The sequence below is a fragment of the Pezoporus flaviventris genome, unplaced genomic scaffold, assembly GCF_033815535.1.
Source record: "Pezoporus flaviventris isolate CSIRO_AGI_PZ_B2104156 unplaced genomic scaffold, CSIRO_AGI_Pfla_v1 ptg000031l, whole genome shotgun sequence".
Taxonomy (NCBI): Eukaryota; Metazoa; Chordata; class Aves; order Psittaciformes; family Psittacidae; genus Pezoporus; species Pezoporus flaviventris.
The window spans coordinates 63407493-63431217 of record NW_026892579.1 but is presented as its reverse complement, the minus strand read 5'-3'; the positions used below and the strand labels follow the sequence as shown (position 1 = coordinate 63431217).

Genomic DNA, 23725 nt, shown 5'->3' with positions numbered 1-23725 from the left:
CAATATGCAGGTGAATATTCATGTGTCTTTGTCTTTCGGTAAACCTATGCTTGCACATTTTTCACTGCTTGTGGAAAACAGACTCAATTATCTATATGATATCTGGTGCTGGGTAGTGCTAGGATACCACTAGCTAGGATACCTGTGTCATGTGCAAGATTCAAATATTGGTCATTATGGTTCATAGAAAAGCCGTTTCACAGCCTGTCATGTTGCAGATATGGAGCATCACAAAGGCAAGCGAGAACAGATCTTCCTGCTTGCTTTAACCACTCATCTGAAACTGATGTTTACCTAGGAAATATAATGGCATTTTCTACAATTCCCTGCAGTCCCAAGTCACTCAGCACCCCCTCCAAATAACCAGGAGAAAAAGTTGTTAGTGCTTTGTGGCTCAGGAGGTCCCGTTCTGGTCTCACATTCTAGTGTCATCAACTGGGAGTAAGTCAGAGTAAGCTTGCTCTGATGGAGTCAGTGTTGTTCCTAAGTAAGGTACCTGGCTGCATATCACTTCTTGGTGCATTATGAACTCATTTGTGTTCCTTGTGTTCAAGCGCTGTGATGATGAGTGCTTTCAGTCCTGCCAAGTTGTCTATGGGAAGTTGGACTGTTTTTGCAAGCCATGGCTCCTAACAGGGGCAGAATCAAGCATTTGTAATAGCTTGGTTTCCAAATGTCTCTGAGGATTATAAAAGGTTGATTTTGTTTATCTTACAGATATCGTGGATGCTTTATCAGATCCAAAGAAATTTCTGTCCATCACAGAAAAAAGAGCAGACCAAATGAGAGCGATGGGTATTGAAACAGTAAGTAGAACTTAATGACAAACACACCCCATTTATGTTCATGTTATGTTCTTCTTTTAAAGTAAGCTGGTCCTTCTCAAATTGATGCATGTTACCTATCATTTCTCATTTTCTAATATAAGACCCTTTGTCCTGCTCTGAAATACATTGGCTTATTTTAGTTTACATGTACTGGAATACCATTCACTAACTGACTTTTCAGGCATCATACTAACACATCCCTTAGAAACAGATATTTTAAGAAATGAGAAAGTCATATTTTAGTAGGTAGCATTTAAAATAGGTTACAAACACTTACTGAGTATAGTGTTGTTTGGTAGTATATTGAAGTTTTCTTAACTGTGTAAAGTAAGCAAGTGCAGGAGTTTCTTATATCTCAGCTGTAATACTACAGGTAAAAACAATTAACTTCTTATGATGTGAATGTTTCTTTCAGAGTGATATAGCTGATGTACCAAATGACACTTCAAAGAACGATAGGAAAGGAAAAGCCAATAATGCCAAAGCCAACGTAACACCTCAAAGTAGTTCTGAACTTCGACCAAGTACAACCGCAGGCTTTGGGTCTGGGACCGATGCTAAGAAAGGTAGGTGAAAATCACAGGCCATTCCCTCAGTCCTGAAGTGATTCAGAAAGTCACAGAGAAGTACTCGATACTCCATCTTAGTTTTGCAGTTCTGTTCGTTCTTACCCTTTTGGAAGGTAATTTCTTTTGCCATTGAGTGTGATCTTTAACTGCAGATACATTTTTTATATTACTAAAAAAGGCTGTATATAGCCAGTGCAGCTTTATTTTACTAAGTGACCTCTTGGTGTAGATGTATACCCAGCTCCAATAGTAATAACCTGCACTCAGGGAGTAGTTTACTAAAGATCTACTGGAAGAATGCCACCAGGAATGACTGTTTTCTGGTATACTCCACAGAAACTCTTCTGCTTTTTTTTCCTCCCTCCAGAGTTGCAGATTTAAGTAATTAAAGGTATTTAGAATTCACTGGATTCTGTAGGGATTTCCCAACAATTAGAAATGTTTTCAGTGTGTGGTTTTACTCTGAATAGTGATTATGGAAATGGCGTGTTTATTGTACAAACTATCCATGTTAAATATGCTCATTTATAAGTGAATAAGTATTTTTCCTCACTATCCACCATTCACTCTACAAAATCATTGAGTCAATTGGGACATCACAGGTAATGAAGATTAAGTGGGAAAACAAACTTCTGCAGCTGAAACACAATAAATATTAATGGGCTGCAAGAGTTAGAATCTGGTTCGCTCTCTTTCATCCTCCCTGGCCCAGAGGTATTGCTAGGAGCAAAAAGGAGTACTGACTGCTGTTGTTCTTAAACTTAAGCAGACACAGCTGAATACACAGATGTGAAGGGACCTCATGAGAAACGAGATGCCTTTTCTCTGGAGTCACTTTTGACAATAAAGGAGGTTGTCTCTGGCACCTGAACTCTTTCAAAGCCCTTCCCTGGTGTAAAACCCAGATTATTTGATGCAGTGAGGTGTTTTCATGTTTCACGTACCGTCACCAAGAGTTGCACAAGTATTAGCTCTATTGTGCATTAATTAAGCATGACATTTGTTAGGGTTGGCAATTAATTTGTTGTTGCCATGGAATTAGACCTGGTGAACAAAGTAAATGAGTCTGCATTAGAATAAAATCCTGAGGAAGTTTGTTTAGAGCACAGCGTACCTAATGCAGCCCTGGTCTTAAACTGAGATTTCAGTACTGAGGCATTCTTGTCTGCAACCATTTTCATCCATATTCTCACACGTTAAAATAGAGCTGTTGATTTTTATATCCCATGTAACCAGTCCTATTTAGCACTACTTATATCTATGATCTTTTAATATCTGATTAATTCTACCATTGTTACAATGTGCAACTCGCCTTGCTTATTAGAAATTACATACCCAGCAAGATAGGATGTCTGGGGAAGGCTTTCAAGTGAACAGAATGTCTGTGACTTTCAGTAATAGTTAAGTGATTTGTGGTTTTGGAAACTTCACCCTCTCTCTGTGCCTCGGTCTGTTCCAGTCTCATTTACTAGGCTAATGTTAATAACATATAATTGAGCAGAATCTTATGCTTCTAAGAAAATAAATCTGTGTTTCCTTGCCTATTCCTCTTCCCTATTTCTTTTACAGCATCTGAATTTTTTCTGCATGTAAATTCACCTTAAAAGGCCGAAAGTCCTTTTTAAGTCAGAGGAAATCTTATAGCCTGAGGGCAGTATTATCATAGAATCATAGAGTCATAGAAGGGTTTGGGTTGGAAAGGACCTTAAAATCATCAAGTTCCAACCTCCCTCCCATGGCCAGGGACACACTAGACCATGTCACCCCAAGCTCTGTCCAACCTGCCCTTGACCACCGCCAGGGATAGAGCATTTACCACTGCTTTGGGCAACCTGTGCCAGTGCCTCACCACCCTCACAGTAAAGAACTTCTTCCTTATATCCAATCTAACCTTCCTCTGTTTCAGTTTAAACCCATTATCTCATGTCCAGTCACTACAATCCCTGATGAAGAGATTATGAGCAGTTAACTAAATATGTTTGCAGTATATTGACATGCAAGGGAACATTTTCATGCAAAAACTCAGAGGAAGCCTACATATTACCACTCTTCTGGCATTATATTAACATTTTCATTTGTCATTACGTGTAGGATTTGCATAGTAGTTTAAAAAAACATAATATGTCACAAAACATTTGTTAAGGCATGAATACGAGATTGGGTTTTGTCTGCATTGCAGTTAAGGTGATCAAAATGTATTTTCATTCACCTAAATAGTATTTAGTCTTGTATGATCGATTTGCTTGTTATATTAAATTCTTATTAGTATTTTCACTTATGATTTTGTGTTTCTCCTCCATTTTTAACTCTCCTTCAGTCCTGGGCTGCACTATTGTGCCTTTTCTCATAGCCTGGTATTAACCAAAATGCAAATTTTACCTCCATTGACATACAGGCTGCTTGTAAATCTTCACTCTGCCAATTTTTGTCTTTTAAATTGAGGAGGATGCCTAACTTCAGTTAACCCCTTATGCAGTCATGTAGAACCTTACCCAAGAAGCTTTCGCCCTGAAATGAGTAAGAGGAAGCTCCAGCTATAGACGACAGTTCTGAAATGTGCATGGTTCAGTTTCAATGTGCATAAAAGGTTTGCTGTGCTTTCAGGAAAGGAGCTATTGCAATTCTTAGGTTGCAGTATTTTGACACTTCAGCCCAGAACTGTGAGAGGTTAAAATACACTCATTGATTCATTTCTTTTTTCACAAGGCAGTTGGTTGAGTAGTGCTTTTGAAAACACAACTGTATCTTAACTATATCTTTATTTTCTCATTAACCTGTGAGTATTTTTATGTGGTGAAAGATATTAATTATTAAATGTAGGGTTCTGTGGTAAAACTCAAAAATATAAGATATACTAATATGTATGAACTTTATCATTATTTTCCTAGGTATAGACCTTATTCCTCAAGTGAAGATAGAAGATTTAAAGCAAATGAAGGTAAGTATGGATACAAGCTTTTCAAGCTGTGTTCCTCATTATTTAAGTAACCAGGTTTTTATCTGATTCAAGTCAATATGAGCACAAAAAAATTGATCTAACTTCTCTTTTTGTAGGCTTATATAAAGCATTTAAAGAAACAGCAGAAAGAACTGAATGCCTTAAAGAAGAAACATGCAAAGGTATGATCGTTACAAGCTCTCTGAGCAGCACACTCTAATTGACAGAAGTAGCAGTGCTCACTGGCACAGACAGCTCCTAATTAAATTGGAAGAGAAAAACTAAGGAACAGTAGATGGGCTACCAAGAAAGTCATATGTGTTTTAAATGTACTGAAATACGCTCCAGTGAGCAATTTTCCCTTTTAGCAACCCTTTATATGTCTCCCTAAGTTTCAGTGCACATTTGTTTGACCCATAAAAGCATCCAGAGCTCACCTTTCTCAGGTAATGATTTTATCTAGCTCCCTCTTGCATGACATACTGACAGGCAGCTTGGAAGAGAAGGCAGTAATGATGTAAGATGGTGCTGCACTGAAGACAGGCACTGGAGAAACTGCAAAATCACTGAAGAGAACTGGAATTTGTAACTGAGAAATGAAATGCCCTTTTCCTCCTTGCATTAGATCTGTGCTAACCACTCGAGAGTCAGCTTGGTACTGTTGGCAGTGATGTCCTGAAAATGCTATCATAAATATACTTCATATTGGAAAAATCAAAGCAAATTTTCTCCTGCCCTTTATCATTAGAAAAGCATTACTCTAGTTACAAAAAGAGGCATAGGTGAAGAAAAGATTTTAAGTTATAAATTATTATAACTTATATTATAAGTTATATAGGTGAAGAAAGGATTTTAAGTTACAAATTTTGGTGATACATACAAATCCATTCTGGACTTTTGAGGCAGTTATTCCCTTGCTCTCTTTGGTTGCAGATTTCATTGCAGAGCTGATGTAGTTGCTTGGGCATTTTTAGTATCAGTCTTTGTGTTTATTTTCATGACTGGGTGTGGGACTCTGTATAATGGAGTATGAAGAAATTACTTAAAATAATTGGCATCTTTGGGGGCTCCTTGTATTAAGTGTAGGATTAAAAAATAGTTACTTTTCTGACTCCTTGCTGACCCTAAGCAGAAAGAAAATGAGTGATTTCTCCATTTTAGTGTTGTGTGCAGAGCCCATGCTCAAGAAAATGTATCTATCATCACACTTCTGGGCATGGACAGTTTCTAGACCTTCACAGGGTTCATCTTTTAGGGGGCTTCATATTTATAAACACTACTTTCTTACTCATTGCTGGGCAACATCCAAGAATTTGTTATAGCAGCTCTTAGCAAATGAAAATGATACCATGGTTACATAGAAAACAGCCATACTCAGTGGTCCGTGTCCCTGATATCTGTGACCCACAGTAGTATAAGGATGTCTTACCCAAGACTGCACTTGCTACTGTTAAAAAAAATATATCCATCTGTTCAGGATTGCACTTGCTTCCTCTAATCTGAGGAAAAAATTGCCAGCCACAACCTGAAAGTGCTGTGCACTCAGAAGGGCTTTCAGCATTAACTCAAGCACAGCTATTTTAGATCAGAGCCAGCCTGTGTCCTGCTGGTCTAAGTACAGAGCGCAAGTCTGTCCTAACAAGAAAGTGCCTGTCTAGAGCATGCCCTTCTAAAGGGCAGCTTCTTGAATTTGGAGAGGAGAGTCTGAGCAGAAGCTTGGCCACATTAGCTCACAGATGACCTTAGGGAAGTGCTTGGTGTACTCATCAGCGGGTTTAATGCATTTTATCAGTTGGGATGGAGCTGGAGAGCTATGCAGTTAGTTACCCATGATCAGCTTCAGGAAGCCTATGTACTGATCAGACTGAACTTAAAAGTTCCAGAAATAGGTTGGCTCTCATTTAACCACAGACACTCAAGAAATCTGTAGGAATAAGCGAACAGAAGGGAATTGTTCATGTTGTTTAAGGAAAGAAAAGTCCAATACTTTTCCATCTAAGTTGGCCTTTGAAAATGTGTTACGAAAAATGAATCGTAGAATCAAATAGGTTGAAAAAGACCTTGAAGATCACCAAGACCAACCTTTACCCTAGCACTGCCAAGGCCACCACTAAACCATGTCACCAAGGGCCTCATCTGTAAGGTTTGTGAACACTTCCATGGATGGCGATTCCACCACTCTCTGGGCAGCCTATTCCAATGCCTGAGCACCCTCTTGGTGAAGAAATCTGTCCAAATATCTGGTCTAACTGGAGGTTAGTCTTACAGCACAGCTTGGGCCTGTTACTTTTTGTCCTATTGCTTGTTGCTTGGGAAAAGAGCATGTGAGTATGGAAGGGGGAGCAGGTTGAGAGGAAGGAGCTCTCATGTTAGCAGTGTAGGAGCTAATCTGGTAGCCCTGGGCAGAGCTAGCTAAGGAAGACAGCAGCAGTAAGGGTCTGTTTCCCTAACAGCGCCCACTCAGTGTAGAGAAGTGTTAGCAGCTCCATGGCAATGCTGGCTGGCAGGGGTTGGGTGCTGTCTATGAAAACACATCAGCCTCTGTATTGTCAAGGTATAGGACTGTTACAAATATCATATTTCTTTCTTGGTGCCAGACTCCTGAGAATGCAACACTCTCTGTGTATTTCTTTGATGCTATCTTTCTTTTTATTTACTCTCTTCAGTGTTTCAGCCATTTTAACTCCAGCAGCCACAATAACATTCTCCTGACATCCTTCTGTGTATTTGTATTAATTTGTTTTTCCTACATGGCATAGCTCCTTACAGCTGTAATACCCAGTATGCACCCACACAGAGACACATCACACCCTGTGACTTCACTTTATGATGGACTTGTTATTAATCCATGCTTTCAAGAAAAGGATGCTTGGGCAGGTGGAGGTACAATCATCACTGTTCCTTTTTTCACTTTTGTGTAAGGAAAATACAGCACCTAATCTCATTAGGGTAGAGATCATTAGACTGGCAGAAAGGTCACTGTTCTTACCCCTTTGGGTGGAAGGTACCTTTAAAGGTCACCCAGTCCAATCCCTCAGGGATATCTTCAACTAGATCAGGTTGCTCAAAGCCCATGTCCAGCCTGACTTTAAATGCTTGCAGGGATGGGGCATCTGCACCTCCTTGGAAAACCTATGCCAGTGTTTCACCATCCTCATCATGAAAAATTTCTTCCTTACATCTAGTCAGAAGAACCTGATCGGTTCTGAAACAGAGCTGTTGCCTCTGCTTTTTGAATCAAATACTCTGCTTAGTTTGTGGCCTGGATATAAAGGAAGAGAGAGTTGAAGGTGGGAGAGTGAATATTCTCCAGGCTGGTTTAGTCTGAAAAGGTAAGTCTCAGACTACAACTGAGGTAGCATTGTGCTGCTGTTGATATTCAGGAGAACAGATGATTGCTCTTATGAGCAAAGAACAGCATCCAAACCTCAGCCCATTTGCTTGCATTGTGAAGTAGTTTCAGCTAAGGGGCATACTGAGAAGACAGTGAAGGTTTGTCAGATATGTAGAAAATGTGGGACATAATTCTTTAAAAGGAGGGAAAAAACAAAAGAGTGGGAAGCTAACACAGTTTTCTTTGATGATACTGTGAGAAATACAGTATTTTGTATGTTGCAAGGATTCTATGATTATATGTAAATCTTTGTTGTAAACTCCTAAGGCAAATTCCTTGTCATCTGTTGGACAGTGAACAAAGCTGGTCCCATAGCCTGGGACAGTGAAAGAAAAAACACAAGTAAGTGTCCATGTCAAGAAATCAGTGAGCTTCCCCAAGAATCCTCACATTCCACAAAGGGAATTTGAAAAATCCACTATGTGGAAAGCAACAGCTGTCATCATTATCTTATTGCCTGAAGTTATAGAGGTGCCATCAGGATCAGTGGGTTCTGAGATGCTGGTACCAGAAAGGCCCCTGGGATTCTGTCTGTGTGACAGATGTCATCATGGGCATGTTGTGTCAATTTAAAGTACTGTTGGCCCATGTATGGATTGTGCTCTCTTAGATCCTCTATAATACTCTTTTACATCATCTGTAATACTGCCATCGTTCAAGGGACGAGCACTCTGAAAACAAAATATACTGAGGGTGTTATAAGATAACAAAACAGTTAATATTTCTTAGAATCTTGATAGAAATTTGGGTGCAGCATCTATCTGTGTTTTCCTTTGAGCACAGACAGAAAATCAAACTCACATCAGCTAACCTATTTTAAATAGTGTTCCAAGGGTTGAAGGTCACAGAACTCAAGGGACCTCTGGCAGGGAATTGGCTTCTAAGGACTCTTTGTGCCTTTCATGTGGAGGTTGTTAATAGCCCATCTTCCTCTTCCAGGTGTGTTTATATTGTGGACAAAGAAATGCATGTTCTATGAACTGAATAGGGAGGAGGACCAGAGAAGGAAATGAGGTGGATATGATCCACAATATATCTGTTTCAGGTACAAGATAGAGTTCTGCATGAGCAGTAAGCAGCAGTAGAGGGGAATCTGAAAAAGATTACAGTGGGTTTGTGATAGAGAGAGAAGGCTTAAATCATGCTTGTCCTGAGGGAAAAGCAGGGATTCTAGCTGTGTGATGTGCCCTCCCCAATTGTGGAGGAGTGTTACATGAGTGGGCAGATGTCTCATGCTTTGCATTGTTTGCACTTAGTCTTTTATAGCAAGCATTGTATTGTTCTGCTCATCTAGGGGAAAGTGGGTAGTTGGAGAGATGCTCTTAGTCACTTCACCTGTAGCTGCCTGGTGCTGTCAAGCTTATATCATTCTTTTCACTGTCCCCATTTTTCCTACCTGATTAATCAGTGTAAATACTCCCTGGTGGAGCTGGCTTTTTTTACTGTTGATGGAGTCTATTTGTTTCCCTTTTAATCCTCTGTAGAACAGAAAAATCGGTTCCCCACTCTAAATACATTTGGCAGCTGTACACATTCCCCAGGGAAGGGCTTGGCAGATGCTGGAGTGCTCAGGTACAGCCCTGGACTAGCTTTTTAAAAGCATCACAACATTTGTATTAATGTTACGGTAAAAGTGCATGTAAAAGTCTTTAATTAGTATTTCTAGAGAAAGCAACAGTGATAATGCAAACCACAGGTGTATAGAAAATAATAACAAAGAGCAGTGGAATAGCGTGGGTAGAATAAATGCAAAAGGAGCTATAAAACAAACTAAAGTCCTGGAAGAGACCATATTAATTAATGCAAGGCTTTTTGACACAATTAGATAAAATGTGAAGCAATTGAATATTAATAAAATTAACAAACAACATCCTATTGTAATGTAAATTCAATATTTAATGCTCTCTGTGGTAGTTAAATGTTTCCATCATTATGAGTAGCTGTTCTGATAAAGCAGAATATGAAATCAAGTTCAGTAATGAAGTCAACGTGTGACTACTAAGTGAAGTGTGTTGTTTCTGGTACAGTCTTGTAATGGGAAAGGAACTGTCAATATGCTAGACCCAGGTGTGTAACATGTATTAGTGATTCATCTTTTCATCGTAGGAAGATCTTTTTCTTCCCCGTTAATAGGTAACTTCACTGATGTAAGTCACATAACTATAGTAGAGGCATCAGGTTGGTGTGTGATACTCCACAGACGTTCCCTGTCTTAGCTTGTGCTCTACTGATTGGGGAGCAGGAGAAAAGGGAGCAATGGTTATTAGTCTGCATGTGAGTTGAAAGTCATATTGCACAGCTTCCTGTCACTTGCAAAAGGAGGGACTCTGCAACAAGATGCAGTTTCTTAATAAGATTGCTGCTGTCATTAGGGGTTGCAGGCCAGATCTTCAGAAAGTCTGATAATTATTTGCATTTTATCTAATGTTTGGACTTCGATCTATTTGATTTGCAGCAGCCAAGGGGCTAGCACTATACTGAGTATGAGATACGCAGAGGAATGGGGGGACTGGGTTGAGCTTTATTCTCTGCATTCAGAAACTTTGATATAATCTGAGCTTGTAGATCTGATTTTTTACATTGCACTTAAATGGACATTTGTTCACAAAGATGAATTTTTTTCCCGTCATTCTTTTGTTTTAAGGTTTACCATAGAGTCCACTACAGATTTTCATTTTTCAAAGAAAGAAGAAATGTTTTGGCACTTAGGGTGGAATATCTGGAATCTTTAATACCAGATGGCTAAACCAGTTTGTCAAAGTTATGTGTTCGTACACTGATATTTTTACACTGTAAGAAAACTAAACCTTAAAAATCCACTCACCTAATTGCAAGGTCCTACTGTTTTCCAGGAGCACAGCGCCATGCAGAAGTTGCACTGCACCCAAATTGACAAAATAGTGGCACAGTATGATAAAGAAAAGGTATCATACGAGAAAATGTTAGAGAAGGCAATCAAGAAGAAGGGGTAAGATATTATTTTAATCTTTTTGGTTTTTTAGATTTACAATAGATACTATGCTTTGAAATAAACATTCACAAAAAGGTCATTTAGATGAATTGCAGCTTGAACCAGCATCCTACATCCGACTTGAGCTGCTTGAAGGTTCTAGCGATGGGCCATAACTTGTACTCACTTTGCCTTTCCCTAGTCTTCTATTATCAAAGTTTTAAAAGTAGAAGAGGAGTTGCCTCACATTTTTATTTCTGTTGTCTAATCTGGTCTCACTGCATTCCTCAGGGAATGTCACTGTTGTGTTCAGTGAGCGCAGACTGAGGGTCTCAGTACCTCTAATGACCAGTAAGTAGCAGTGCTTTGATTCTGGGGGAAAACCTGGTTTCTAAATCCTGAGTGGTTTAGAATAATAGACTTTTGCTGTGCTGTCAGGTTGAAGTTTCTTTTTAACAAATAAAAACCCTTCAGATCCTCAAGCTGGAATAAATCAGTATTACTCCTTTGACTTGAGTGAAGCTGGTTTGGTTTGCAGTAGCTCATGGCCTGGGACAATCTGTGCTAATCTCTTAATTGTCCCAGAAGAGTTCCTGGAAGATACTGGTGACTTTAATAAAATGTCCCTCTTGAAATCCCATTTGGAATTACACAGCTGTTGCCTTGCTGCTATTGTGTGATCTGGCAGCAGTTTCTCCTCTCCACCTTTTACCCTATGACTGGCATCTCATTGAGACAGCAGTTTATACCATAATACTGTGACCTAAAGCAGGAGTTACTTTTGTCCGTTCTATATCAAGACATGCTAATAGTTAGCCTTAATTTCATATTGTTGTCATCTGGCATCAACAACTAGCAGCCAACTCACTCACTGAATACTAAACACAGATGCCTCTTTGGCACTGGATTCTCCCACAAATACTTCTTGTTTTATAAACTCTGTGGAATGGCAGTGGTGTTTGAGTGTGCATGTTGTAAACCTGCAACGCAACAGAAACAGAACTGTCAGAAGTAAACAAAGTAAGGAGAATTCTCATCACTAAATTACTAAAAGCTTAGAAACTCTTAAAAAGCTCATGTTGGGTTTTTGAGGTTTTTTTTTGTCCAAGAAAGAGCTGTAAAGCCCCCAAATCCTTCTAATCCAAGTAGTTCCTTCCAGAAAATTACTTCTTTTCCAAACAGAGAGGGAACAACCACAGGATGTAATTAATTTAATATGGCTTTCATTCAATTTCTATTGAATGTAATGCAGCAGAAGGTTATTGATGCAGCTGGATTTATAATTACAGTCAGGGTAGTTACTACAGTGGCAGTGAACTAAGCCCTGGACATTGCACCATAATCATCATGGAGGGAGAAAGGCTTCCCTGTGCTCTGGTATTTAAGAATCTCCTATCAGAAGAACCAGGAATCAATATTCCTGTTGGCTTGAGGAGATGCCAGTGCCTCTGCCCACCTATCAAAACAGCAAATGAAGATGGGTCAGAAAGTTAAAGGTGGTAATGGCTGTCTCTGTGCAGTAAATAGTGGAAAGCCCTGGGTAGCAATGCTTTCCAGAGTAACCCCAAATGGGACAGTATAAAAGTAGTTAAGTTGATTCCCAGTTTGAGATCACTTCACTGGCTACTTGCAGTGGTTTTCCTCATTTTATAACACCTCTCTCATGGGTGCTAAAGTCTTTATGATAGTTTTAAATTATCATTGAAAGCTTTAAAAGATGTAAAAATAACGTTGAAAATGACTACTCCAGGAGCAGGTCCAATACACAACCAAACACTGTTCCTCACTATGAGTCCACAGACTTCAGAGCTCTTCAGTGTTATAAGAGTAATTGTTTAGCAGCCAAATCCAATCCAGTATCAGCACAGACCTTCTGTGAAAACATTTGTTGATTCTGTATCAGTGTTTTAAGGGCTTCCTTCAGGGTCATTGTGCATGCAGCCCTGAGAGCCCATTCAGGAAGGTTCTTATGCACACACTTCACCCCAACTGTGCCCTGTATTTAAGGACATGTTTAAAAGTGAACACACTGACTGAGGCTTTATTTTACTTTACTGAACTGATCTGATGAATCCAGAGTTCAGGGGTAATGATCTGATGAATCCAGGGTTCAGCAGGTACAAAATATGCTCCATATCCTTGACTATCATTGTGGAACTTTTACAAGCAATAGAAATTGCACCAGAACATGTAAAATGTGTTTTAATGACATTCATATTGAAATTGTCAGATATTTCCTGAAAAACAAAGGCTTTTGGGTAGGTGTATACAAGACTTTCTCTTCTCATTTTGTTGTGCAGCTTTTTTGTGGTCCACTTCTGCCACATGGTGTGACAAATGTCAACTGCATATTGTTCAGCAGAGTAGAATCTTTTAATCACATGCTAATTCACTGACAGATGGATAGGACTTTGTTCCCTGTGCTCTTTCTGTTGTATGCTTCAAATGCTTACAGATCTCAGAGAGGCTTATGGGGATACGTGTGCTGATGTTCCCACTCTGAAGTGGAGTTGAGGGCACAGAAAGATCCTTCTGATATATCAGGACTGTCCAGGAATTCAAGTGTATGTGTGTGCGTGAGCATGGACATGTGAGATTGGGTTGGGCTGTCCCTGGTTGGCTGTTCCCAACTGTGACTCAATAGTTGAACCACGGACTACAGCTGGAGACAACTCTTGTTATGTCCAGCCTAGCTGGAAGTTGCCTTGAGGTACAATGAAAGCTGCATTTCCAGAGAAGGGATCAGTTGGGTTTGATGTCTGGATTCTGAAAAGTCCAGTGATTGACCCAAACAGACTCATTTGGGATAAAATCTGTTTGATTCACTTAAGAAGCAGCCTCTTTCACAGTGTATGACAAATCATATGTGAATTATATGTTCATATATGTCAGAGCCAGACTCTGACAGCAGCTACCCCCATGCATAATCAGAGACTTTTTCCAGCTGTTTGGGATAATTTCAGGCAGAGATAACTGTGGTCAGAACCTTTTTGTGTGCCTTTATATTACTTCCAAAGTGTCAAATATGTGTTAGAAATCCCTACAGAACTTTTCCTTGCTATGACTAGAAAACGAGTGTCTTTCTGGTGGCCCTTGGGAACACAAGGCAACATCACACCACTATTTTCAGTAAGGGCTTTCCTGGTACTGTTTGATGATAAGTTTTTCTGCTGATTTCCATAAGTTTAGCAGTACTTTGATATTAAAATGGGATTTCAACTTTAGAGTTTCATAAATCTCCTTTTCTAGAGCAAATACAGATTAATTTTACTGCAGCCAAGCAGTAACCATTCTTATTGGGGCCAGTTTCAGATGATAAAATGAACGTGGCGCCATCCACTTGGTGGGAGGTTACACCAGTTACATCAGTGGATGATCTGACACATAAATATTACAGTGTTTTTAGAACAGGCTCCTCTCAACGTATTGTATTATTCCAGACAAAAACCAGAGACTTCCAATGTGTGAATTTGTATTCTGTTGTAAAAGCCCTTCACTGCAAAAAGGGAACAAGAACATTGGTAAAGATGGAGCTTGTCAGCCTTCAAAAGATTACTGACTGTGGTGAGACAGTAATTGAAATTCCTGTTGTGGCTGCAGTGCAATAGCTTGTCTGTACATCCATCCTGCCCATCTAATTGGGCTTAGTGGAGGGAATTCTGTGGGTGAGAGGTAGAAGTCATCCATCTCCTAACCCACAGGCATGTCAGGGGAGCTTCAGCATGGGCCCTCTGCAGTCATTTTACCAGTCCCTTAGAATCATGCACTCCTCCTGCATTAAACAACTTCACAACTTGCATTCAACCCCATTCATTATACCCATACTCGAAGGCCATGCTGTATTTGGCTTATTGCAGGAGTGAGGGCTAGCCAAGATTTATTGCTTTCCAAGTAATAAGGGATATAAGAGCTTGGATTCATCCACGTGGGGTAACATGATCTGCAAAGATAATGAGGCCCCTTCTTTGCAACCCATTCACTCTGTTTTCTCACAGAAGGGCCCTGACCCTTTCAGTAGGTGTTCACATTCAGTATGCCCAAGTTGCCCTGTGAGGTAGTTATTCGAATGACTTCTTTTTCTCTGTCTCAAAGTGAAAAGAAGCAGCAAAATTTACTTCTAAAACAGAGGATAAAATCATGGTGAAGGCAGTTAACATGCCTGTAAGTTCTCAGGCAAAAACTGGTTTCTCTTGGCTAGGTATTTTAAGCCTGGAAAAGGAACCAAGTGCCATAAATGGAGATGCTTGACATATCCTCAGCAACAGAATAATTGCTGGGCCAATCTCGCCTTAATCGCGTGGTGTTTGAATTGAACGATCATTAATCCAACCATATTTTGTTAAGTTGTGAATAAATTGCCAGAAGAAATAATTTCATTCCAACGCGCTGCAGCACTTCAACTCTGATTAACGTTTTAATTAGTAGGAGCCGAGTGAATGGGAAGATGTTTAACTTGTGGCACACATTTGCAATTTTCCTTTTTTTAGAGGCAATAATTGTCTTGAATTGAAGAAAGAAACGGAAATTAAGATTCAGACGCTCACATCAGATCACAAATCTAAGGTAAGCAAACAGCGAAGCTGAACGCATGCAGCGCCTGAAAGAGAGATTTTGAGACCCAAGCGGTGGTTAATTTTCTTGGAAGCACATGAATGATTTTCAGGAATAATAACACATTGAAAAGAATGGCAGTAATCGAGTGCCTAAAAATGTTCCTTAAAAACTGTTCAAAAAGCAACATCTATTTCCTGCCCTTTTGAAATTTTGAAGAAGTGTCATTCATACCATGAAGTGAAACTGGTTGTTTGTATCAGTTCTAGCTAAACAAAGAGAGTATGTGCCGTGTGGAACTTGGATGCTAAATGCTTTCCCAAAATACATACATAAAGAGGTTTCTTCTTCATTTTCCACCATTGTCACCATGGACCACACTTGCTAGTCTGTCTCCTAGCAAAGGAGGAGTCCAAGTTGTTCTTGAACCAAGTGTCTTCTTATTTCTGGGTGTGTTTTTTCTCCATTGTTTTCTTAAAGGTGCTGGAGAATAAAAGTGCTCTGAGACTCAACCTCAGTTCACCTGAAAAAGCCATTCTTGAGCCGTGATTCACAGTTGCTTAGAGCTATTCCCTCTATACTTCCATACCACTACTATGTTCACTGAGTTCTTATTTCCCGTGGAAGTTTTACCTATGACCTGTTGACATGCTTTCAGGTTTCTGAAAGATACCCAGACTTAGAGCACGGCACGTAAACCAGAAAGCACATCCATGTACAAAATGATCTGGAGGGAGAGAAGTACAGGAGAGGTACTCTAAAAGCTGAAACCTGTGAAAAGAAACAAGTATTGAAAATACAAACAAAATCAGCCACATCTTTGAGATCAGAATAAGTTTTCACCATTTCTTCACTGAATTTATTTCTTTGGTTTTATTATTTCATGTGGAGGAGATCTTGATTTTCTAAACAAGGTTTTTTTCTTGTTGCTGTTGGCTCAGCCACAGATACAGTTAAAAACCCTAGTTTTTATATAGTTAAAAACACAGATATAGTTAAAAAAAACCTGAATGTAGTTAAAAACCCTCGTGCACTCTCTCATCTCCCCATCTTCTTCCCCTATGAGAAATCCAGAACCGTTTCCTCTTTAAATGAAAGCAAATTTGTTGACAACTTAAGCAGATAATTCATTCAATTCTTAGTGAAGTAAACTCTCTGAGGAGCACTAGCTTCCGATCATCCAGACATAAGCTCAAAACTCATTTGAAGTTACATTGTGTAGAAAAACTCGTTGCTGTGATTTCTGCTTCTCACCTATGTCATTCACAGTCTACAGCTGAGGAGGTGTGATTTGTACGCAAGGGACATCCAAGTGTTCATTAATCTTCCAAATCCAATAAATGTTACTTACATGTTCCCTTTCAGCAAATATATGCAGTTTCTGAGCTCTGTCCCTTTTGAAATCCTGCTTTAAAACTGGTTCCCTTCAATTTAATCCATACCTGGAAAAAAAGATTGATTTTTGTCCACTCCCATGTCAGGTTTTAGGATGACATTTTCAAAGGAGACTTAGATGTAAGCTCCTTTGAAATGCCAAGCCTCTGCATGGATAATGCAGAGAACTCTACAAGCCATCTACCTCCCTGGTTTTCTCTAGGTCAGTTATTTTCAATGTCTTACTCGCTGTGGTTCCATCAAAACTGTCCAGATTTTGTACTGATTTTAGTATTCTCGAACTCCTTTAGTTTCAGTTGCCATGTGTGGGCCCTTGAATCATTCCTGGAGATCATTCAAAGGTTTGCAAGCAACAGGTTGGAACACAGTGCTCAAGACCGTAGGGAAATTAACTTTTATCTTAGGTGAAGGTAGGCACAATTAAATGAGATTGAATTCTGAGATGCTGAATGCATTACACTGATAGAGTGGGAGTTTCATTAATTAACAGTTGCTTAGCATTCCTCAGCGTTTGGGCCACTAATTTTGATATCAGATTGTACCATAATTCAGCTTTAATTACAGCTCATGTCCTTCAGTGCAGTTCTGTCACAGTGTGCACGTACACCTTTAGCACCAGAGACCTTTTCATCTACAAACGTCTTCCTGTCAGGAGGAAATATCCAGCCCAGGTTTGGCATAAAATACTTAAATGAGGTCTGAATGTCCCTGTGTGTACTTCACACACACAGTTAACCTGACAGATGCAAATTCCTCCCCTGCATTTAGGAAAGTAGGTCCCAATATCAAGCAGGCAGAGGATGAAAAGAAAAAAGAGGGAAGATGACTTCAAAGATGATTCCTGCTTTAACTTAGTGACTAAACAAACATCTTGCATATGTGCTGCGCAAAAGAAAGTTCCTTATGAAGATTTTAATTAGTCTCTTAGGCCCAAGGATGGAACACATGAAAGGACAGGATTGCAAACACAGTCTGTAGAACAGGAAAGAGAGAAGTTAGCTATCCAACAGGATAAGAAAAATAACCATTAAGCAACACTATCTTAATATAGTGGAAAGTAGGACAAGAACACAGCAAATGAAATAGTCATTTTAACTCTGATGCTAATAAATTGGAGAAAAGCAGGGATGTACACTGAACTTGCTACATCTGGACTTTGAAGTGTATCACAGATCTGCAGCAAAATTGGATTTCAGATGATTTAATGGTGACAGGTTCTAAGTTCGCCTGAATCTGAGTCAAATTGGGTATTTCAAGTCTTGTAACTGGCATTTGGTGAATCCTTTACATCCTTCTCATCGGGTTTTATCTTGCTCTACCTGAAATAAGACTTCTAGCTTACAGGATATTTAAGAAAAGGAATCTTCCCTTTCTCTCCCACCCCTAGAGAAAAACCTGTTTTACAAAGGGCTGTACCTGCTGCTTAGACGGCACGTTGATTTAGAAATTAGTAGCACCTCACTAGCACATCTCTCCCTGAGCACAGGCAGGGTGTTTTTATGATTCTTCCTATCTTCTCAGATTAAATAAAGCACTGCTATACTTAAGTCTCCTTAAGCAGGTTTCTTCTTTAGTCCAAGGAGCTTGGATTAAACTTGGTCCTAACTCATGTGCGCCATACTGGTGGGCGCCAGAGGTGAGCTGTAGTATCTGTCCCTGAACCTTTCAAAAGCTCCATCTGAAAAACAAGTCTCCTTTCCTTACCAACATTCAAGCATTTACTCTGACCATTTGAAAACTGAATCCTCTTTTTCTTTCTGGCTCTGAAGGCAGTCCTGCCTTATGTACATCTTATTAAAGATACCACTCCCACAGACTGCTCCACATCCTTTAGTGGTTTATATCACTTCGTATTGATAGCCTCTGGCTTAGTAATACACTTAGCCACATGCACACAAATAAGCAAGCCTCATTTTGCTGGAGGTACGCTCACTCTTAAACACCTTGGTGCCCTATATTAGTGGTACCAGCCTCCTGCTCAAAATGCTTTTGTTGTGTTCTGACAGCTGCAGAAAACTCCAGGTAGCTCTCTGTCAGCTGCTTCTGCCTCCAATCCTTTTTTGGACCATTATCTAACTACAGTTAAATGCAAGTCTGGCTCTCAGGTAGTGGTTGTCTCCCTGATCTGTTACAAAATACTTGCTTTGGGTTTTTTTCAGTAGGAGTCCAGCTTCATTACACAACATGAGCTTTGTGTAGAAGGGCCTTTGGAGGAGCCTCTTCAGGGCAGGATGGAGACTGGGACTGTTAAGGTCCCTTCTCCTTTCACCACTGGTCTATGCAGGAGAGTCTGTGTTATGCACAGCCCACACATGGGCCCACACCTGAGATACTGACATCGTTCTTTCACTTTCTGAGCAATATGGTGGTAATTTTTGATTTGAAGAGTAAGGTTTAGATGACCCAGATGCTATTAGTTACCATAGCAGCAGTTGAAATGACTACCTGAAAATAGGTTTATTGTGAGGCATATTCTGTATGCCGTTTATGAAGAAGTAGGAGAGCTTGTCAAAATACCCAAAGATAATTATTAAAGGATAATAAAATATATCTTTCTATTAGCTTCTTTTTGAAATTGAGTGCAATATATTATTATTATAACAACTCTGGTGATTTAGACTTCTTCATATTGTCTTTTGGGAACACTCTGAAACTTAATCTCATTATTCTCATGAGTCTTGGGAGATAAGCAAGGGAAGAATACTTGCCAGATTCCCTGCTGGCTTAATGAATATAAAACAAAGATATATAGCCCATCTTCAGAATCAGTTGCATTAAAGACAGGAATTCTCTGTAAACTGACCGTATTTGTAAAACTTGTCTCCACAAAATCTAAGAGAAGCCCTTAGATAAATCCCACTCACAAGGGTGTTTTTCCCCATAGTTAATTTTGGTATTTCTAATACTTACTGTTTTTCTTGGCAACCAAAAATGTGAAACCATTTTATTATAAACTCAATGTTAGAGAAGATTTTAAAATATGAGTAGTACCATTAGAGCATAAATGCAGCCAATTTATTCAGGGCTCTAGAGTCCTAATAGTAGGGGTTGGTTTACATCTGTTTTCATAATACACAATAGTGTCCTCAGTGGCTTTGTTGCTCTGTGAAGCAACTTTGTTTGTGGAGCTTCATTTTTCACAGTTCAGCTACATTCTTTGTAATGTTTTTTATGATTGTCTTTACATCAGCAGCAGCAGTAATAGCCTGGCTGCAACCTCTAGCTAAGCTGCTGTTACTTCTCAACAGGTCAAAGAGATCGTGGCACAGCACACGAAGGAGTGGTCCGAGATGATCAATACGCACAGTGCCGAAGAGCAAGAAATCCGGGATTTGCACTTGAACCAACAGTGTGAACTACTGAAGAAACTGCTAATAAATGCTCATGAACAACAGACCCAGCAGCTCAAATTCTCCCATGACAGGTGAGCAGGGCTGTGCTACCTGATAACGAGGGCTTGGTTTACGTCGGCTATGTGTAATGTTTTAGTTTCTTGTGTTGATAGCTCCTATGCTGCTGTAAAAGATACTGGGCTGTATGGATGGTGGAAGTAAAAGAAGTGATCATACAAGGTTTACGTAGGTGCTGGTTTAGATTATCTGAACTTCATTAAAGGCAGCAGATGTCATGAAGCAGTGGTGGTTTGCATCAACTGTGGGTGTGCTTAGACTTTACTCAGGAACTTGAATTCAGAGGCTGGAAACTGAGAAGTGTCAGATCTGGAAGTATCTTTTGGAGTTGTTAGTGGTTATAGAGTCGTGTTTATAGCATTGGTGATTATTAAGGTCATAAAAACAGCAGGTAGCAGCATAAGCTACATTAAACTGATGTATTATCTTCATGTAATAACTTGTCATAATCACTGGGAATACAGAAGATACTGCATGACATGTCTGTCTTGTTGCTTTTGTAATTAACCATCCCATGCCCACTTGAAATTATAAAATACATTTTATTTGAAATAAAATTAAATACAGATTTATTCACTGTGTTAAAAATGGCAGTAAGTAATAGTTTTTTATGCTGTGATTTAAAAGCAGATGGATGCAAAATGTGTGTATACATACATATATATTCATGCATAATTGTCTTCAGCATCTTTCACATAAAAAGTGTGGGGAAAAAAGAATAAATAAATCATATCTGAAGAAGGAATTTAAATGATTTTTTAAATTCCTGAGTGAAAAAACAGCTTATCTTTGCATCAGAGAGAATACATGCTGGGACCTGCAAGCTTTCCTTCCAACAGAGAATTGTCCCAGCAAAAGGCTTTTAGTGAGCTCATCTTTATGTTAATCTCTGTGTTAACCCAACTATTCAAGCTGTCCTGCAATACATACCCAGTCAGAAATGAAGTCCAAAACTTGCCAAAGTATAATACAAATGCATCATTCAGAAGCTACTAGCCAGAGGAAGGTGCAGTCCTTGGTACTGTATCTCTGAATCATACCTGGCTGCATCAGCCCAGAGAAATTACATCACTTTGAGTTCTGTTTTCTATCCTATTTGAAATTCACCACAATGCTTAGAAGATGATTTACTAGTATACAGCCTGTGAAGGTAAGATTTTGGTTTTTTTCCATACATATTTTCTTCCTCTCTTAACTTTGCTACGGGCTCTCATTGTAGGCAGGTGATTTATCTACCCTAGGGCAAAATATAGTATTTTTAATGCTTTTTCTCATAGTTTTTGTCTTTGGCTTTAGAATTTCTGTATCTCTACATTGTTCAAACAGCCCTAGATCATTTCTTGCAAACAGTTCTTCCATTCTTAGTAATGCATCTTGCTTTCTTATTAGACATAACTTGTGTGAGTCTATTTCCAGAGCTGCTAAGAACCAGATCTGAAAATCTACCCCCTGATAAATACTGACAACCTTCAAAATTCTTTCTGCTTTATTCGCTGCAGCTTAGCATGTTTCTGCTTACTTGGAGGTTTGTGTGTAACCCCTAGATGCACAAACTGGCAAATTTCCTGTTGGAAATGAATTTAAGACTATGTCTGAATCTGTGAATATTTCAGAAGAATTTGGAATGTGAAATGCTGAAATGTGAATGTAATAATGCCCTTAAGAGACTTTAGACTTTGCACTTAATGATTTGTAAACTTCTTTTGTAGAATGTATTGTATGTAGGAATATGTGTGCATTTATCTGTAGAGGTGTATGTAATAGCCAAGAGACAGCTCGGGGAACCACAGGGAAAGAAAGCTCTATCTGAGAGCAGCATGGGAGGAGGACCATGCACTCAGCATGCTGTTCTCGCCACTTCCCTCTCTGTGAGCTGAGGTAATGAGTTAGCTATCACAGCAGAGGACACAGGGCCAGCAGGAAAGATCAGTAATCTAAAATGATGTGGTTATCTGAGGTAGGGTAGATACTTTCCCTCCATGTGCAGTACAAAAAGCAATTACAGTTTGTGCTTTGAGCTCATTTAGAAACAAAGCAGAAGAGAGCAGATAGTACTAAAAATCTGAAGCTTATTGAACTCCAGGGGTGCTCTGCCCCCTGCTTCTGAAGACTGGGTTAGCTTTCCTGACTTGGATGTAGTGAGCTTGCAGCATTTCAGAAACTGGGGGTGTGAAGCTGTTACCTGCAAGCCTTATGTACTCCAGATAAAATAACATGAGAGGGAAAGAAAAATTATGTGTGGTGGTTTTTTTTTAATAGAAGAGATTTCTAGTCATTCAGACAATAATGGTGACATAAAATAACATGTTAATGCACTTCAGTGTCATCTAAATATATGTATAAATTCCAAGGATAGACTTATATGCTTAAGGTTATATATAAATTTCAGATGTGCAGTCAGTAGAACACACTAGGAAACCAGCAGTTAAATCTTGCAGTTCACGTACCATGTTTCTAGAATCCTTTTTTAATTTACCATCCTGGCTTACCTGTTTCTTCCAGTTAACTCTGGCTACAGGTAACACCACTTGTGATGAGGGTGTTCTCTAATGGCAGTGCAGCACTGCCAGCCAGGGCAGCATGGGCTGAGCTTGAGCCTCCACGTGAAGCCCTGTGCTAGGCAGTTGAGGAGTGAACTAACACTAGAACATTGGCCCTGTCCTTGAGAAGCACCATTCCAGAAACAAGGAGTGGGCCCTACAGGTGCTTCTTGATGATTTTAGAATGAAGATAAGGTTTTTCATTTCTTCTGTTAAGAATACTTTATATTTCTTGCAAGCAGTGAAAACCCAGCACACCTGGAAAGACCCATCAGCAGTGCAACTAGATCATAACAGTAGACAAGCAGTTGCATACAGATGTGTTGCTCTTTCAGCTATATCCATGGCCAAAGACTCATTTGGAAATCATCAGTGATGCACAGTAGTCCTCTAATCCTCTTAACTTCTTTCACTCGAAAATTATATCTGATGCAAATAGGCTAAATCAGTTTGAACACCTACACTTAACTTTGTTCATATCCCTGAGCACAGTAATAGAAGTAAGTTATTCCAATACTACTGTTAAGACAGTGGGCTTGAAAATTAGTTCAAATTCGGTATGGAAAATAAAAGCTTTTGCTTGGAGAAAGGACTGTTGGAATGAAATGTGCTCTAGACACAACATTTTTTAGAACCCAGCCTAATTTCTTGCTGTGATACCGTCGTGGTTTAAATCTGTATTCAGGGAATGTTTCACCTTCTGAACTCTCGAAGGGAAAAAAAGCAGCACTGCATCTCTTGAATAAAAAATTGAAACTGAGAGAAATGTAACTCAAAGTTTCCTCATGCTGCTTAGTGATTAATGTCTTCCAGAGATGAAAGAAAGCCGAAAAAGATTCAGTGACATTTCATTAAATTAAGCGCGCTGCTCTGTGCCACACTGCTCCTGTGCATACAGAATACTTCGAATTTGGGGATAATTAGTACAGTAGATGTTTAGCACTCTACTCGAGATCATGTGCAAAAGAAGAGACTAAGGTACTGCCTTGGCTTGCTAAACGGGTAACTTTAGATGCTGATGCACTACTGGGAACTTTACAATCTGTTATTTGCTGTCTAATTTATGTGTATAATTCCTGTTTAAATAAGCATGTAAGATCAGGAGCTGCAGTGCTGGAATGCTAAGCAGGCACAAAGCAAGAGCTGGCCTT

The 23725-nt window shown here is 39.4% G+C and overlaps 1 protein-coding gene across 10 annotated transcripts in view; it reads left to right on the top strand.

Moving 5' to 3' along the window:
• Window positions 1-23725, top strand: part of PLCB4 (phospholipase C beta 4) — a 198837-nt gene that overhangs the window by 165058 nt on the left and 10054 nt on the right. For all 10 annotated transcript variants that reach the window (XM_061461558.1, XM_061461559.1, XM_061461561.1 and 7 more), the window contains 7 exons: window positions 718-806; window positions 1243-1393; window positions 4285-4334; window positions 4451-4516; window positions 10581-10696; window positions 15166-15241; window positions 19873-20048. In XM_061461558.1, the coding sequence (XP_061317542.1) occupies window positions 718-806; window positions 1243-1393; window positions 4285-4334; window positions 4451-4516; window positions 10581-10696; window positions 15166-15241; window positions 19873-20048 (724 nt within the window). The remainder of the gene's footprint in view (window positions 1-717; window positions 807-1242; window positions 1394-4284; window positions 4335-4450; window positions 4517-10580; window positions 10697-15165; window positions 15242-19872; window positions 20049-23725) is intronic.